This window comes from Eupeodes corollae, chromosome 2, assembly GCF_945859685.1.
Source record: "Eupeodes corollae chromosome 2, idEupCoro1.1, whole genome shotgun sequence".
Taxonomy (NCBI): Eukaryota; Metazoa; Arthropoda; class Insecta; order Diptera; family Syrphidae; genus Eupeodes; species Eupeodes corollae.
Window position 1 is genome coordinate 138,265,564 of NC_079148.1, and position 18,404 is coordinate 138,283,967.

The 18,404-nt window shown below is 34.2% G+C and overlaps 1 protein-coding gene across 1 annotated transcript in view; it reads right to left on the reverse strand.

Moving 5' to 3' along the window:
• LOC129946974 (SCY1-like protein 2) overlaps positions 1 to 18,404 on the reverse strand; it is a 156,065-nt gene that overhangs the window by 105,504 nt on the left and 32,157 nt on the right. The window contains exon 2 of the mRNA XM_056057360.1: positions 12,078 to 12,714. Coding sequence (XP_055913335.1) covers positions 12,078 to 12,365 — 288 coding nt within the window. The 5' untranslated portion in view covers positions 12,366 to 12,714. The remainder of the gene's footprint in view (positions 1 to 12,077; positions 12,715 to 18,404) is intronic.

Consider the following 18,404-nt stretch of genomic DNA (forward strand, 5'->3'; position numbering starts at 1 on the left):
AAAATATTCGAGGCGACAATTATTTTTTTCAGTTTTTTTGATTTTTTGGTTTTTTTGGGTTAACCTATTTTCTAAATTGCTTTGGTGCAAAAAAAGCCCTCTTTGCATCTTTTTGCATTATTATCTGAATAACAAAATTCATCTGAAGTCGATATCTCTAATGGTTCTTGAGCTATGTACGACCAAAAAACTTCAAGCGTACGCACGTACGATCGTACGTGCACACGGACGTACAGACATCTGTCTAAAAATTATTTATTTTGACTCAAGGACCTTGAAAACGCCGAGAAATGCCAATATTTTCAATTCGTGGAAATCTTTCTGTTTTTTAAATTCAACTATTCGTCAACTTTTTGTAAAAATCGTGTTTTTTAACTTAATTTTAGGGTTGTTGTACTTTGAAAAAACCTTAGGTCCACCGATAAAATTTCAGGCTTAAATTGATGTTAATTCATTTTTCAGGCTTGACAAACTGATAAACTAAATAAGCGCCACTTTGATTACAAATTAGGTCAATATTCTAGACATCTCAAAAGAACTCAATTATAACGGACTTAACGCAATTAAAACGCCAAAGTTACTTGACAATATATCTTAAGTCAAAGTTTCTAAGCTCAAGAATCCGATACTCTGTCAATACTATAGAATCGACTTTCCACATGGGTGAAAATTCTTTTTTTTTTGTTAATTTCAAAATTCTGTTTTAAAATTCTGTCTTACAAAAATTATATTTATAACTCTAGGTTCTACAAAATATTCTTCAAGTGAAAAGGATCTCAATTATATGGATAACATCCTCCTTGACATGAATATTTTTCTTTAAAGAACCCAAATCAATGTAAATCAATTGGAATAAGACATAAAACGAAATGATTGATTGAAGGATGTCTATGAAGTGTTACAAGATATTTATCAAATAAAACGTAAAACATAACCCCTTACCAAAATAACAATTTCATTTCATATGCAAACTCGTTTAGATTATCTTAAATCCTATTTTTAATATTTAATTCAAAACATTTTTCAACTTATTCTCAATGGAAACAGAAAAACAATTCCAAAATAGCACCTGTTTAGCTTTATCGCACCATTTTCTAATATGTAGATAATATTCAATGAAAATTGTTCTCGTGACGTGACTTGGGTTTTAAAATGTCATTTTATATTATTTTCCATCGGGAATTTAACTTTGAAAGAAATAAAAATAGAAATCACGAAATAGCTTATCTTTGATGGAATTGTTTCTTTTTACTGTATACTTATAATGACATTCAAAGCGTTTAGGTTTTTTTTTTGACATTTTAAAGAAATTCTTTTATATGTCAAAAAAATATCAATAAGACCAAAACACAAGGGAAACAGTGAAATATTTTATTTGATGTCTAAGAACAAAATTTTCAAAACTAAATTTAAAACATTGAAAAGCTAATGTGTGTAGAAATGAATATCTTGAAACGTTGACATTAGATTACGATAAGGATAACCCATCGAAAATTCTTAAGGACCATTTTAATTATTTGAAAAATTAACTTTTTGGAAATAAGTCTTTCACCATATTTTTTTCAAATATAATTTAAGTTTTCCCCTGAAAAATTCCTATTTTCGATTTGTTTCAGAAGACTCAAAATTATATTTTTCTATTCTGCACAAAAACTTTCGGAAGTACATTAAGGGTTATAAAGTCCTGTTTCCAGAATTCACATTTTAGCTTTATTTTCAGGAGAAATCAAATTTTTAGAAAACCGCTGTTATTCTTGTGAAATTTATTTTGTATTTTGCTGTTGCTTTGTGTTTTTATAATCCAATTCATTTTAAAAAAAACGTTTTTTTTTCTGCGTGTCTTTTGTGACAGGGCGTAAAAAAATATCATCTAAGTAAAAGCGATGTTGACGAATTTATTCCATGCTTTTTACACCATTAAATACATATTTTTGGCAAGCTGTTGCTACTGGGGTTGGAATTTGGGAGGTGGTTGGGACGTGGAGAATTCGTTTTTATATAAAAATGAGACAGATGAAAGATACAAATGAATCTGTTTCATTGAATTGTCCTTTAGCCAAATTGGTTGGTTTAGTTTGGAGGGTACCCACATCAAGAACGACGACGAATACGACGATGAAGATGATGAAGATGATGAAGATGGTATAAAATATCTAGAAACAGATATCAAAAGCCTCCTCCCCTTCTCTATATGCCTTTGATATCTGAAGGGATAAGTATATAGTATCTACTTAATGGTGAAGAATGTTACAGGTGATGTTGTTTTCGTTCGCTTCAGTTTTATATATTTTTCTTTCTTCGATTTTATGCTTCGTTAAATCTAAATGGCGCCCAAGGCTTTGGTAGGTAGGTATGTATATTGAAGATATAGCAAAAACGTTAGCAGGGACATTCCAAATATTGGTGGTATATATAAAATAGAACTATAAAGGTATCGAAAGCGATACTAAAAATGCTATTTGTCATGGAGATTCTATTTTTCATGCCCCGTGGATATTTTCTTTTATGCTTGTATTTTTTTTTGTCGTCTGTGAGGAAAAGCCTGACTGGTCTCGCTGTCTGTTGGGACAGAAACAGATGCTAACAATGAAATTGATATGAAATCGAGAAAAAAGTCTTTTTTTTATGATTGGCTATTTTACTTGCTTATAATCCAAATTTGAACGAAATAAATTGATAGGAATCTTTTTTTTGTTTTGGCTCTTCTAACAATGATAGTCAGGTTTATAAGAAAATGCGTGAGAGAAAGAGAGAAGTGGGGTTGCAATTATTATCGATGTCCTCTGGTCAACACTAATGGACACCTTAAGGACATTTTTTATCTTCAAAGAGTAAAAATATAGGATTGATAAAATGTATATCAGGTAGGGGGGGATTTCAAACTCATTTTTATTGATTAGGACATTGGCACCCAACGCAGGGATCTTCATCAAATAATAAGATTTCATCAATATTAGAAAGGCCAATTTTTTAGAGGTATTGACATAACATTAACATGAAATTTGCTTTGTTTGAATACAAAATGTCTGGTATAATAATTTAAATATCATCTCTGGCATAAGACCGCAATGGCTAGTTTAGACGTAGTCTTATCTCGAAGTCCATTTTTGAAGGACTTTTTACTATATTTGTTTCCGTATATTGGCAATAGCTTTTCGAATGTTGGACTTCAAGAATTAAGTCACACGATCTTGAAGGGAAATTCGAGGGTTTCTCTTGTAAGTTTAAACTATTCGGTAACCAAATGTTGCCTTCAATTAAGCAATTTTTCAGGAAACTTGTTGCACCGCACCATCTTCTTTCAATTGATAAACGAAAAAGTCAGTAATCATGTCTCTCTATCGGTCACAATTTATTGTAACGTTCTTTTCTAAAGAAGTACGGGGACAAAATTTTTACTAGTCCATAAAGCACTTAAAAAATGTAGTTTTTCAGGTGTAGCGGTTTTTAAACATCCACTGAAAGATTATCTCTAAGTACGGCAGGTTTGTTTACTGACGTATTGTCACAGCGACATCTTCCTGTATAAATTTTAACTTTTAATATTACAGCCCTTCTGGCAATACTAGATATTATTTTTGTTAAGTTGAAACACTGGTATAATAAAGAATTTAAAATTTTAACGTGATCCTAAAAGATACAAGACGTGTTTTTCCTACATATCCTCAATAAAACCTTTTTATTCGTAGAATTCCTCTCACATGGCGCAGTCGGTTACTCGAACTTGTTAATCTCGCTCATTAATCACTAAAATATATAAATAAAAGACAATAAATCAAGTTAAACAAAAAAATAAACATAATGTCCCTTCTGGAACAATTGATCCAAACAACAACTGAATCCTCCGTTCTAAGTCGATTCACCTTAGATTTCCTTAAGGATGAAATTAAAAAAAGAGGACTGGAGGCAAAGCCTTCGGACAAAAATGATGCAATCAAAATAATACTTGAAAACAACACCCTTCTATGTAGCGTCCAAAGCAAAGATGACTCATTTGCAAGCATCTCAAATGTCCAAACATTTCAACCCAATCCCTACGTCCAACATGTTGTTCTTAATCCCGACATGACCCAAACAATCCAAAAATGCAGCGGCGAAGATAGCAACGACAGTGAAAATTTCATAAAATGTATTGAGAAAGCAGCAAAAGTCAATGGGTGGAGTGATGAAATTATGCTCACTTTTGGAGGAAGCAAGCTAACTGGTATCGCAAGAAACTGGCAAAATTTCGAAGGTGAAAAGAAGAAGGACTGGTCATCATGGCTAGAAGCCTTCAAGACACGCTTTGTCAAGCCTCCAACCTTGCGCGAGTGGAACGAACGCGTCAACGCTCGGATTCAACAACCAAACGAAACCATCACGCAGTATCTAGGCGGTAAGTTGGAAATAATACTTAAAACTCCTAACAACATCGCGATTCCTATAGAGGACCAAATTACTTACCTCATAGAGGGCATTGTCGACCATTCAGATCGACGACTTATGCGCATAAATGCACCAAATTCCATCCCTAAATTGTTTGAGATAGGACAAACCTTGGACTATGACACAAAACATATCGCAAAATACCTTCCCAACGACATTTCACATAAACCGCAACCATACGTATTCAAAGCCCCACAACAGTACAATAATCATCCATCGTTATCCAATCCACAACAAAATTACCATAAATTCATGCCAAATAGCCAAAATAACTACAAATGTCCACGATGCAAGCAAAATTCACATCCAGTTTCCCAATGTCATTTACCATGTCATATTTGCAATAAAACAGGCCACTCCATCAACAACTGCCCAAACAAGTTCCTTTCAAAACAAGCTAACTGTGCTATAAAGTCAAAATGTAGCGACCGTGGTCTTCCGATAGTTGAGGCTATCGCATTTGACGGAACACCTATATCAGCTCTCATCGACAGTGGGGCAGAACAATCGGTCATCGACAGTCGATCCATACCACCAAACCAAATTATTCAAAAATACGACGGACCCTCCATTTCATCTATAGGCTACGAGTGTCACCCAACAGGTCAAATAGATTTATTCATATCTGTGGGAGAGATATCTTGCACTTTTGGACCTGTCGCAGTTATCAATAACAGCCCAGTGCCACTCATACTTGGTAGCGATTGGAGAAAAGCAAACCATTTAACGATAACCATCGAACCAAACGGTGATATCCAAATTCAAAAAAATTTGATCCCACAAACCAGACTTAACATCAACTCATGTATTATCAAAAACTTTCAAACTATTCCGAAGTGCCTATCGAAAGAAATCGAAGATCAAATAACAACTTTTACTAATCTTTCTACCATACAGATTTTGAGGTTTAAACAAATTATACACGATAATTTACAAGCATTTTCGACGGACGATGATGTTCTCGGCCACTGCACAATAGGTGAACATTCTCTGAATACGAGTGACGACATTCCAGTTTCTAGAAAGCCATATCGCTATTCTTGGAGCGACCGACAATTTATAAATGAAACAGTAGAAAAGTGGAAGCAACTCAAAATAGCTAGAGACTCACAATCCGAATATGCATCACCAGTTGTAATTGTCAACCAACCCCACCATCCAAGTACAACGCGCAGATTGACTATCGATTATACACATCTTAATAAAAAACTACTAAAAGACAATTTTCCACCACCACACATCGACGACGTAATAGAAAAACTTGTCCAACCCGAATCCAAACTATTCAATGTGATGGACATAAAAACTGCCTTTATGACGGTGAAAGTAAGACCTTCAGATATCCACAAAACGGCATTCGTGACACAGGACGGAGTGTTTGAGTTCTTGAGGATGCCTTTTGGTTTAGCAAACGCTCCAAAAACAATGGAACGCATTATGCGACACACGTTCAAAAACACCACCAACACTATAACTTACATGGATGATATTGGCCAATCAGCATCGAACGTCGACACGGCATTGAATAATTTTGAAAATGCACTAATCAATCTAATTAAAAGCGGTCTTCGTATTTCACTTCAAAAATGCCAACTCTTTAAAAGTGAAATTTTTTTCCTTGGTTATGGCATATCAGCTGAAGGAATACGACCAGATCCCAATCGCATAAACGCCATCGACCGTTATAACAGAGAATTCAAGTCCAAAACAGATGCCAAGTCTTTCAACGCCTTCGCATCCCACCACAGAAGGTTCATAAAAGACTTCTCCAAAATTGCACTGCCAATACGTGATGCCTACAACTCGACTCCATTCATCTGGTCTAAGGAAGCAGCAGATGCCGTTGAAATTCTGAAACAAAAACTCAAATCACCACCGATACTTGCACACTTCATAAACGATTGTGAAACTGAGGTTCAAATCGATGCTTCACTCAGCGGATTAGGAGCCATCCTAATACAAAAACAAAACAAACGAGAAGTCGTCATCGCATATGCTAGCCGTGCATTAGCGGACTCCGAGAAGAACCTTCATATTAACCAAATCGAAAGCCTTGCCATTCATTGGGCCATAACCGAAAAATTTCATATTTACCTTTATGGTTTAAAAAACTTCACCTTAATTACTGACAACTGGACAACAGCATGCTTACTACAAAACAGTAAATTTAATCGAAAGTTTGCAAGATGGCTCTTGGATCTTCAATCTTACAATTTTACCATCAAACACAAATCCGGAAAGCATAACGTATGTGCGGATGCACTCTCAAGGATCCCAACCAACATGTTGGCACATCTAATTCTTAAATCGAATGACGAGACAAAAATTTCCTACGCTCAAAACAATGACCCAGTATGCAAATTTTTGATCCAGATAATTAACAGCGATATAAATACAAAACACCATGAATTAATAAAAAAGAAATATTTTATTCAAAATAACATATTACTACATAAAAACAACAAAGGTTTCGGCCGCATTCTTGTACCAAAGTCATTACAACAAAGTATTCTTGAGATGTGCCATGACCACAGTGGCCATATGGATCATGAAAAGACATTTTCAAAGCTGTCTAATCGATACTTCTGGTCTTCAGCGTCGAAGGACTGCAAAGATTACGTCGCAAGCTGTCGTACATGCCAACTGTTTAACCATAGAACGTGTAAAAGGATTGGTCTACATAAACCAAGAAGCATACCTCAAAGACCTTTTGATGTAATTTCCATGGACCATTGCAGCTTCCCACAGGATGCATCAGGTAAAAAGCATATTCTCATTATCATTGATCATACAACTCGGTACGTCATCGCAGAATCCACACCCGATGTCAGTTCGAAGTATGTAATATCACTAATCAAAGACAAAATAATATCAATTCACGGACCTCCGACAACGATTATTAATGACAATGCCACGAGCTTCACATCAAAAGAAATTCAAGACTTCTTAACCGCATTTGGTATCAAAGGTTTGACAACACCACCTTATTGGCCAGAGTCCAACGGATTAATAGAACGTGAAGTTAAAACTGTCTCATCAATCCTTCGAAAGTACATCTCGGAAAGGAACATCCAACGCTGGTCCTCCTATATTCCTGAAATCATATTCTCAATAAACTCGAGTAAACATTCATCATTACAACAATCACCACATTACCCATTACATGGATTCGAGCCCCGAATTCGAGACGAAGTTCTTCTGGGAACGGTGGAGGATACTACGACTGATAGAATTCAGAAACTCACACGACTCAACCGAGACAGGGAAATGGCAATCAATTCACTCAAAATGTCACAAATCCAAAACAAAACTAAAATTGATGAAGACCGACAGTCTTTTGAAATGCAGATTGGAGATTTAGTGCTGGCATTGAACCCAATCAGAACAAATAAACTGAACCTCATATACGAAGCTAATCCATTTGAAATCATAGACATATTGGGTGAAAATGTTATTAAAATTCGAAGGATCAATCATCTCGGCCAGGAAATCACAAGAATAGTTCACACAGGACAGATAAAAAGATTCAACAAACGAAAACAAAATGACAACCAGCTGTTAATTGACACCGATCAACAACTCAACGAACTCAACGAAGAAGAATACCCAGGACAAAGTGATGACAGAATTCAAAGTAATGACGTTAACTCAAGGGTTAATACACAAGCGAACGACGAAGACGACAGCAGTGAAGAATTGGAAAATTTTATATCCACTCGCGCACGAAGAACACCGAAATGGTTAGATGACTATGAAATTTAATTGACAGAGTCAATTTCTCAAGAAAATGCCATGTCACAGCGACATCTTCCTGTATAAATTTTAACTTTTAATATTACAGCCCTTCTGGCAATACTAGATATTATTTTTGTTAAGTTGAAACACTGGTATAATAAAGAATTTAAAATTTTAACGTGATCCTAAAAGATACAAGACGTGTTTTTCCTACATATCTTCAATAAAACCTTTTTATTCGTAGAATTCCTCTCACACGTATCCAATCAATCAAAAGTGAAACAACATTCGCGCGGTACGTATTTCCAACAGAACCATATTTTTTTATAGCTTGGAAGCGTTGTTCAAGTGTCAGTTTATTCATGATGAAATGTCAAACAAAACTACAGATAAATTGCTTGGCAGCCGACAAAATGATAGCCACTATTTAAGTGTTTTCAGCTTTAAGTTCTATTTCTCCAATTCCTAGTGTGTATTATAATGATGGGTTATCCATTTTGCGGTTTCAAAAGAATAGGGCTGGAATTCGACATCTTTTAAACTAAGTTGTTAAACCATTTTTTTTAAAGTTGAAAGTCTAAAATTTGTGAAAATGGATAGCTTAACTTTCGCACAATGCATAAAAACTGTTAAAATCTTCTACAAAAATGGTGATTCTGCCACAGCACAGCAACATTTCGTGCTTTAAGAGGAAATATTGGTTTACATAATCGTCCAACGAGCGACGCAAGCAATTGGCAAATTTAATTTAGTTAATTGCGGATCATTATTGAACAGTGCGTTGAATATCGATCACCGCTACACCTGCTGCTCATCAACTTCGAGAAGGCTTTTGAAAGCGTTAACAGGGATTATATCTGGTTAGCTTTACGGAAGAGAGGCATCCCAGAAAATCTAATTGCTGTTATTAAAGCAAGTGTCACGTTCATGCACGATGGTAGGTTGTCAGATGATTTTGAAATACGTAGCGGAGTCAGACAGGGCTGTATTCTGTCACCAATATTGTTTTTTTTTTGGTGAAAAGCGATGTACTGCGCGCAGCTTTGTCAGGTAGCAGAGGGATCAATATACTTTGACACCCTATTTAAAGCACTTTGATTACGCAGACGAAGTTTGCTTACTTTCATGAATCATGGATCTCCATCGAATGACAACCATTGTAGAGAGAAGCCGAAGTCGTGGGGCTAAACATTAATTCTGGCAAAACAAAAATTGTCAGCCTCCGAACCCGACCATCCTCTCAAATAAATATTTCCTCGCAACCAGTGGAAAAAGTGGAGAGCTTTAAATACCTCGAAAGTATTGCCACCATCGAAGGCAGAACCGAACAAGACGTCATCTGCTCCATCAGCAAAGCAAAAGCGGCGTTTGGTAGGGTGTGAAAATTAAGAGGAATAACTCTATCAGCTTAAGAACAAAGCTACGACTGTTTAACCCAAATGTCGAATCTGTGCTTCTTTATGGGTCCAGCACCTGGAAGGGTATTACAGACATTACAAGAAAGCTGCAAGCCTTCGTAAACAGATGTCTTCGCAAGATTCTAAGGACTTTCTTGCCAAACCGAGTATCGCATGAGGTAGTTCATAGAAGGGCAGGTCACGAACCTGTAGACTCTATTATACGAAGGCGTAAGTGGCAATGGATTGGACATACGAGTACTCTTCGAAAAGGTAACGACTGCATTGCAGGCCAAGCAATGCAGTGGAATTCACTCACACATGAAAGAAGATTAGCTGGACGGCCGAGAAGCACATGCCACAGTCAAGGAGGAATCAGCGTCACTAGGCAAGAGTTGGAGGAAGCTGAAACGATGGCGCGTAGGCGTAGTAGAGGGGCCATATGCCCCTTAAGGGGTTCCCAGCAGACTTAACAGGTCTGAGGACCTAAGCAAGTAAATGTTTTGGTTACAGATATTGAGATATTGCAAGGCCTGTGCATCATCGTTTGGTTCGTACAACTGAAAATATCGCTGCCTTTAAATGAAAGTGTTACTGATGACCCGAATGTGTCCATTCCTCGTCGTTCTCAGGAATCAGGACTGTCTTATTGCACATTATGGCGTATTTTCCTTTTTGGTCCGGAGTTGTTATTAGACATTATTTCTTCGAAAACGACAATAAAATGACTGTCACCGTCAATTCGGAGCGTAATGCTCAAATGATAAACAACTTTTTTTTGCCTGCTATTGAAGAATACGGCTTGGAGAATATGTGTTTTCAACAAGACCATGCCACATGCTACAGAACTCGAGGGAATAAAGCTTTATTTCAAGAGGCATTTCTTGGCCGATTAATTTCTATCAACTGGCCACCAAAATCAAAAGATTTGACACTACTGGACTTTTTCATGTGGGGCTATGCGAAAGAACGTGTTTATTCAAATAAACCTTTAACTCTTGAGCACTTAAAACCAACATTCGTCAAGTTATGGCTAAAATACCGCCTAATGTGTTTCAAAAAGTGGTCATAAATTACCTCAAAAGAATCGATGCTTGCAACAGTTCACGTGCTTTTTATTTAAATGATGTAGTATTTCACACAAAATTTGTACGTTCAAACTTTATAATAAGAAGCAAATCATGAACAAAAAATATTGTAATGTGTTTTATTTAAGTTTACTTTTGAAACCGCAAAATGGATAACCCTGTATTTAGTCATCTTGCTTTGTAAGCATTAACAATGTTTAATTTTTGTTGAACTGACTCTTGTGTTCATAAAATGTTTCAATATTTTATCCTTATTCAGAAAATTTGGTTATAATCACCACAAAAACTTTAATTGGCGCCCAACGTAAGTCCTTCAAATTATTTTTGTTTGTTTAATTTCATCGTTTCATTATCAATTTAAAGATGAGACTTTATTATAGTTCAAATTAAAAGAATTTGAAGTTATTGTAAATTGGTTTAAGTTCATTTAGCAAAACTTTTCAACAAGATTTTTATTTACTCTTTTTAAAGACCAACCTTTGTGTTCACGAAAAATTTCAATATTTAATCATTATTGAAAATGTTTGCGTACAAATAACCATTAATTCCCGTAAACATAAAACTTTAACTGGCGCCCAACGTGAATCTAAACAATAATTTTTTTACTGTAGTTAAAATTTAGAAAGTTTAAAGTTATTGTAGAATGTAGAACAAAATATCAAGTTTACGTTTTTTCCTTATAAAATAAAAAAAATTCAACAAAATTCAGGCCATCATTATAAGTTCAATATATTATGGTTGATAAAGCTTTCATCTCAAATCAATCGACTAACGCCTAATTAATAACATTTTCACATGTCTCAAAAACCCCATTATTAACTAATATCATGCTAATTATAGGAAAATCCTTCTATATGACCACAGTTTATTATTATCATCAACGGCAATCTACCTAATTAGCCAAGAAGGTTTTCTCTCCTTCGCAACATATTTTCAATTTATCAATTTATAACCTCGAATTCCTTCTTCACCAAAGACATGATTCTATATCTATATGTAAAGTGTACCATATACATATCCCCTCATCCAATTAAAGCTACTTTCACATCAGTTTTGGGAAAGCCTTAAGAAAACCACAAAATCAATTGATTGGCTTGTTCAATCTCTCCCGTTCTACGACCACATTCCAACAAAATAAAGCAACAGCGTAAAACTTCCATCGTCCATAACCCATCATCATGATGAGAGAGAGACTTTAATTTGGTGGCCTGATGGGTGAACTTCGGATTGATGCATGAAAAACTTCACAATTCTTTGGAAAACATTTCAATTTCTAACCCTCTTGGGATTAAATTGCTAAAAGCTCTCTACGTATGTTAAAAAAAATAATTCACCACATCACACAACAAACCAAAATTCGCATTCAAAAAGAAAAACAAAAACCAAGGACTAAATAAAGGAAAGGAAGAAAAAACTACCCAAGGGTAAATACCTTGCCATCACTTTTCCGATACGCATCATGAATTTTCCATGCCAATTCGGGGCCGGCACAAGCTGTCTGCTTTCCAATTTCGAAATACTGAATTATTGGATTCGTATCGACGGGATTCTGTGGACCAGTGGTGCCACTCTTGAATTTCGAGAACATCGTTGCAGCTGGCATACCATCGATTATTTTCGAAAACACTGATGTGAAGCCCGTGGGTCTGGTCTTCTCCTCGACACTGTCGTATCTTTCAAATGTTTTCGTCTTTTGCTCAAGTTCACCGACTGCACCCATAAACAGGTCTGTTTGTTTTGTATTATTACCGGCGGCGGTATTTGTATTTGTGTTTGTGTTTGTGTTCGTGTTCGTTATTTGTATGGTAGAGTAACGACGATGGTGTTGTTGGTGCGACGACGACGACGAAGACGGAGGTACTATCCGACTTTGATGGGAATACAGTTTGGGGCAATTTTGTTGAACTAAAGATGTGAGTTTTTAAATTTCAAATAAATCGTAATATGTAATCGAATATGATGGTTGTAGGGGTCTTCGTGTTGTTTGTAACAAACTTCAAGACTATCACTTTAAATCGTCACAAGCCTGGCTCCTCCTTGTGGTGACCATTGAGAAGTTCCATGAATTTCTGAAAATAAAGAAAACATTAAATTAAATTTAAAGAAAAAACACAGGTTTTCAAAATTAAGAGCTGCAAAAGTAAATCTAAAGAGTTCCAAGGACGTCTTAAATTACAATGAATGTCTTAAATTACACCTGTTCGCTGAAGAGTAATTCTATCCCCTTCTAAACAATTCCATTAATATATAAATACCTATTCATCTTAACCCTAGACTGTTTTTCCATCAGGTTTTAAGTTCTGGTTTATTTGAAAAAGAAACGTAATTTTATACCCTTTCTAGGGAAAAATTGTTTATGACAATTTTCATAGGCTCAGCTTTCTTGAACTTTTGACCCTATATAAACTCATCGTTATCATTATCATCATCATCCTCGTCATCATGAAAAAGCAAATAATATTCTATTTTCACTTTCTCCATCAGATGTCCCTCCGCAGGCTTTTTACTTAAGCATATTAATCTACAGCCCAACAATCTTAAGCAGCCGTTAAATCCCAAAAATGAAAACATTATTATCCGTGAATTATATATAAACAGTTAACGCAATCTGCTTTTGAGCTTCTTTGCTTTGCTATGCTAGGCTTTATTTTATCCCCAAAATACAAGGGTTGTTTATTTGTCTTCTTTTGAGATTTATCTGATTCTGAAATAATAATATTTGTCTATGAGAGTGGGAAGAAAAGGGTTCGGGTTCTAGTTAGATAGCTAAACTAACAGTAATAAATTTATGAGATGACTCTCTTTAAGTGGGATGGAAGGTATTTGGACAAAGGAACTTTAAATAAACGCTGATGTCTTGTTATTCTTTGGATTGTAGAAACTAGACAAATTTATGTTGGAAACAGAGCTATAAACAATTAGGGCTGGACACGGAGATGCAAGGTCTCGTTAAGTCAAAAAATGTCATACCCGTTTCGGTATCATAGAAATAAGTCTCATTTTGGTCTCGAGGATGGATTTTCTAGGTCAAAGTTTACTTTGTATCCTTGTATCGTTTTGTCTAGTCTTAGTTTCTTTTTTCAAATTCGTTTTAAGTCTTAACTTATATATAATTCCATTGTTAATTTTTTTAGAAAATCAGACAAAATATTTTCGGGCATATTTTTTACTTGCGACAAACATAAAATTACAATGGAATTGATGTAAGTCGAAAAAAGTAGCTTTGGAAATTGCTTCGCTCTGCGTGTCTGTTACCTCGCAAATACATCCTAAACCATCGGGACGATTGAGTTTGGGAATTAAGGTTTTAAAAAAAGAGTTGCGTTAGGAATTTCTTAATTTATTTTATAAACAATAAAAACGAAAGTAGTCCCCACACAAATTGTTTGGTCAAACATAAACAATTCCAATGTTCTTAAGAACGGCGAGATAGATTTGTATGAAATCGTGTTTAAGATTGTTTTTCCTAACTTGGCTTCTTTCAATAAAAAAAAAACATACTTTTGTATTGCCTTGATTTTGAATAACCCCATTAAAACGTAAAATTTGGACACTGGAACAAGCTCGTTTGACGTAGTCCTGTAGTTTATTTTGTTTAGCTACAAAGTCAGTGTATTTTAAAATTATTGACAGTTTATTTATAAAAATATAGACAATTTTGACATTTGTGTTATTTTTTGGAAAAGAGCAAAAACAAAAAATATCAAAGTTTTTGTAATTGGTCTGAGTTTGAAAATTTTGAAATTTCTCGACGTTTCAAGAAATTTATTTATTCAGCTTGTACTAGCTATAACTTAACTTAACCCAACACTAACTTAACAATTTTTTTTTTTAAGTTCTTGTTATCAGTTTTCAACATTAATTAATGTGGGCCCTAAAGCCCACATAAAAGCTCTTTAATGTACAAGAACTAACAATTTTGATTGTGTTAGACTTAAAATTAAAAGAGATGAGAAATTCGGACTCAAAAAGGGAAAAAGTAAAGGGTATCTTTCAAGTGGGATTTGGAAATGTTAAAGTCGAAGACTAGAATAGCAGCGTTGCGTAGAATTTTGGACATTGTTTCAAAATGCTCGTAAATAGTGCGGTGATGAGCGATATAGAAAAGGGAGACTGATTGAGATTTAGAGGGTTGATGTTAAGATGAATATCACTCAGGAGTGCCGGGGAATCTATATTGCCCATCAACAATTGGTGAGTAAATAATATATCAGTACCAAACAAAAAAGATATTAAGATCTTTTTGTAAAAGTAAGGAATCAGATGGAGTAGAAATTATCTTACAAAAATTTTCTTATCATCCGCAATTATTAAGATGTCTGAGTTTTTTTTAATTTAAGACAGACATCGTTAACAGATAAGACGAAGAGAGAGGGGCCAAGGTGGCTACCTTGTGGGACTCATGAAGTTGCATGTATAGGACTGGAGACTGAGTTACGGAAAGGGACTCTATAAGTTCTATTCGGAAGATAGGAGCTTATCAAGTTTATAAATATAGATGGAAATCCTAGGGCTCTTAGTTTGAGGTAAATTATCTTATGGGATATTTTATCAAAGGCTTTGCTGTAATCAGTGTATACAACATCAACTTCTTTGCCATTCTCGAGGGCTGACAAAACTTTGAATATAAATTCAATTAAGTTAGTCGTAGCGCCAGGCGCTCAAAACAGTTAATCTCTCTGAGTAGATTGCATATTAGCTACGTTATAGGTGTCCTGACTGGGCACTGTTTAATAGGAAGGCATGCTATTCGACTTGGAGCCCCTAAAAATGATTTTTGTAGGAGTTGCATGGACAAGGAGGAGGAGAAGACAATCTCTCATCTTCTGTGCACATGCTCTGCCTTATCACAAAGACGTAGATTCCAACTTGGAGACTACTACTTCAACAGTGCCAGTGATCTAAAAAATTCTGACATTATTTGTGTCCTACGCTTCATTCGGAGCTCCAATTGGCTGGACGAGTTAAGCTGATCAACTGATCCATGTGATATCACAACGAACCATACTTTGGTCTAAGTGTGTTGGACTTCCCAACCAACAGCCACTTTATCCTAACCTAACCTAGTCGTAGTGGATCTGCCTTTAAGAAAACCATGTTGAGCGGGGGAGAACAAGGGCTTGCAATCGAAATGAACGGAATCATAAACTAAGCTTTCAAAAAGTTTTGGAATGCATGAAAGTTTAGCAATAGGTTAATAATTATTAATATAAATGCATCTTTCCATGTTTGAGAAAACACACCTTGGAAAAGAGAGAGTTCCAAGAGTGCAGTCAGAGATAAGAAATGTTACTTTAGTAAAATTGGTAAAAATTTGTTTTTGACTAAAAACCTATTTAAAAAAAAACAGATTTTTAAACTAAACTATTTCTTTATATTAAAAATATTGTTTTTAATTTTTAAATTTTTTAGAAAAAGCTAATTGACAACTTTTTTAACAAAACACGAAAACCTACAAACTTTTAAACAAAACAAATTCTCGGACGGGGTGGGAAGTTTTCAGTGTGGGTCGCATTCTAGTCTCTCTTTTTAAAATTGAAAGACACAAGCTTTAAAATCGTATCGAAATTGTTGAAAGGTACTTTATAAATGTTGTGATTTGATGCTTCTACATTTTTTGCTCAGGTTTCTCTTCACAATCGATTTAGGGCTTTGAACATGGAATTCGTGAAGTTATCAAGGACATTAGGCTGCAAAAAGTGAGAATGGTTCATGGAATTTTTCATAAAAAAGATATGATGCTCAAACCCTTGGTGGTCAACTTAGACATCAATTGATATATTATTAAAAAAAATATATTTTTTAAATATCAAAATAAAACCTCTTTAAAATGATTTAAATTCATAATCTAGGTTAGGTGAGGGTTAAAACCCCCAAATTGAAAGAAATCCAATGCTAAATGAAAAATAAAAGTTTATATGCATTTGTTCAACCTTTGGATAAGAAAGATAGATATAGAAGATAAAATTCAACTCTACCCACATTCAACATATAATATGTGTGTTTTTGTGTATAGAAATACCATAAAGCCAACATTCTAATAATTGTATAAAAGCTGGTATTTTGAATAATTTTCACCTTAATAGAACATAATTTCACGACACAGAAAATATGTATGCGCAATGTACCATAAATAATTGCTTGTTCGATTTATCAGCGTTTGTGTAATAACACCTCCCTTTTTATAATTTAACACGCAAGACAAATTATTAATATACAATAATATATGAAGATAAATTATTTTCATCAAGGTTTATTAAAGGTGTACTATAAGTAAATATGGGTGGTAGTTTATTTTTTGAAACATTATTTAAGAATAAACCACCATTCAGGGTTATGAAGGTAATTGTTTGGTAATTAGGTCTTTTGGTGTGGGAAAAGTTTTTAAACAAAATTTCATATAAGTACGTACACCTACATCCACCTTGTAGCAATACAAATACTCTACGTTACGTCTACCTACATTCATGTAGCTTCATCTGTGAAGTTTAATTATTTATTGAATGTTACTTTTAATCGATAAAATTATACATCACCAGACAAAGCACGTGTACATAGGAAACATAAGCTGTGAGAAATTTATTTGTTTTTAATAGGGTTTGAAAGACCATTTATAGCTATTTATTGAAGATATGTATATAGTCAAACTTTTTTTTTGTGTATATCAAAACAATGTGTAACAGGCTGGAGATGGTATTTTATTGCCTCCTTAAGGCCTAAAGCACCCACAAAATTGGTGGATTCTTCTTTTTTTACTTTCATGCTGGGCCTGAGGAGACATTTTCCCAAGAAGTTTATTTTTGTTAATGTTTTGAGTTATGTAAGTGGCTTTTTGTCTTCTTAGAAAGTTTGCGACTTTCTATTTAGAAGGATGAACTTAGGTATGGATTTTTGGAAAAGTCTTTCAATATTGTTAGAATTTAAGTCAAATAGATCTTTTTGACATTCTTACAATAAATATGAATAAGTTTTTATTGGAAGTTTTGTAATTGATCCGATTTGACATATTAAACATTTTGAAAAATCTTATAGGCTTTGTGTATCGTATCCGTATGTCCTTTAAGATATATATATGAATAAACCAACAAAACAAACAAAATTGAAACCATTTCATTCCTTTGCAAATTTACAAAAGATATTTTTGTAGTAAAACAAATTGAACTTCAACAAGTATTCAAACACTGTCAGTTTGACTTTTTTAAAGTATATCAAATCCCAAATACGACATTTTGTATAAGATGAATTAAGTTTGAAGTTAATATTTTTGTTTATTCCTCAGGTAATTAAGTCGATAGAACTATTGCTTTGTTATATGCATTTCCATGTCTTAAAAATTGCTTTTAGAAAAAAATAAGACCGTTTGATGTCCTGTCTGCACATTTTGGTGTTATTATCCGTGAGACAAAATTTATTTGAAGTCGATTTTTTTAATGATGGTTCTTTACACTTAAACAGTATTCCGCACGTATGAACTTATTTTTATCCAACGTCAAGTGGCATTTGTAGGAAATAAAAAATAACTTTTTGAAAATTAAATATTTTAAATGGCAATAAATTAAGGTATTAGCATGTTTTTAGAACTTATTGATCATTTTTTAAGTTTATTTAAATAATATAAATAATAACCCCTTATGAGTTTAAGGCTAAAAATATGGACTTTCCCGTTGATGCAAGGTGCTCAATTGATGTCTAACTAATACCTTCTATTGAAAAATAGAAGAATGTTTAAAAAAATATCGTTCGTTTTTTGAATAAATTT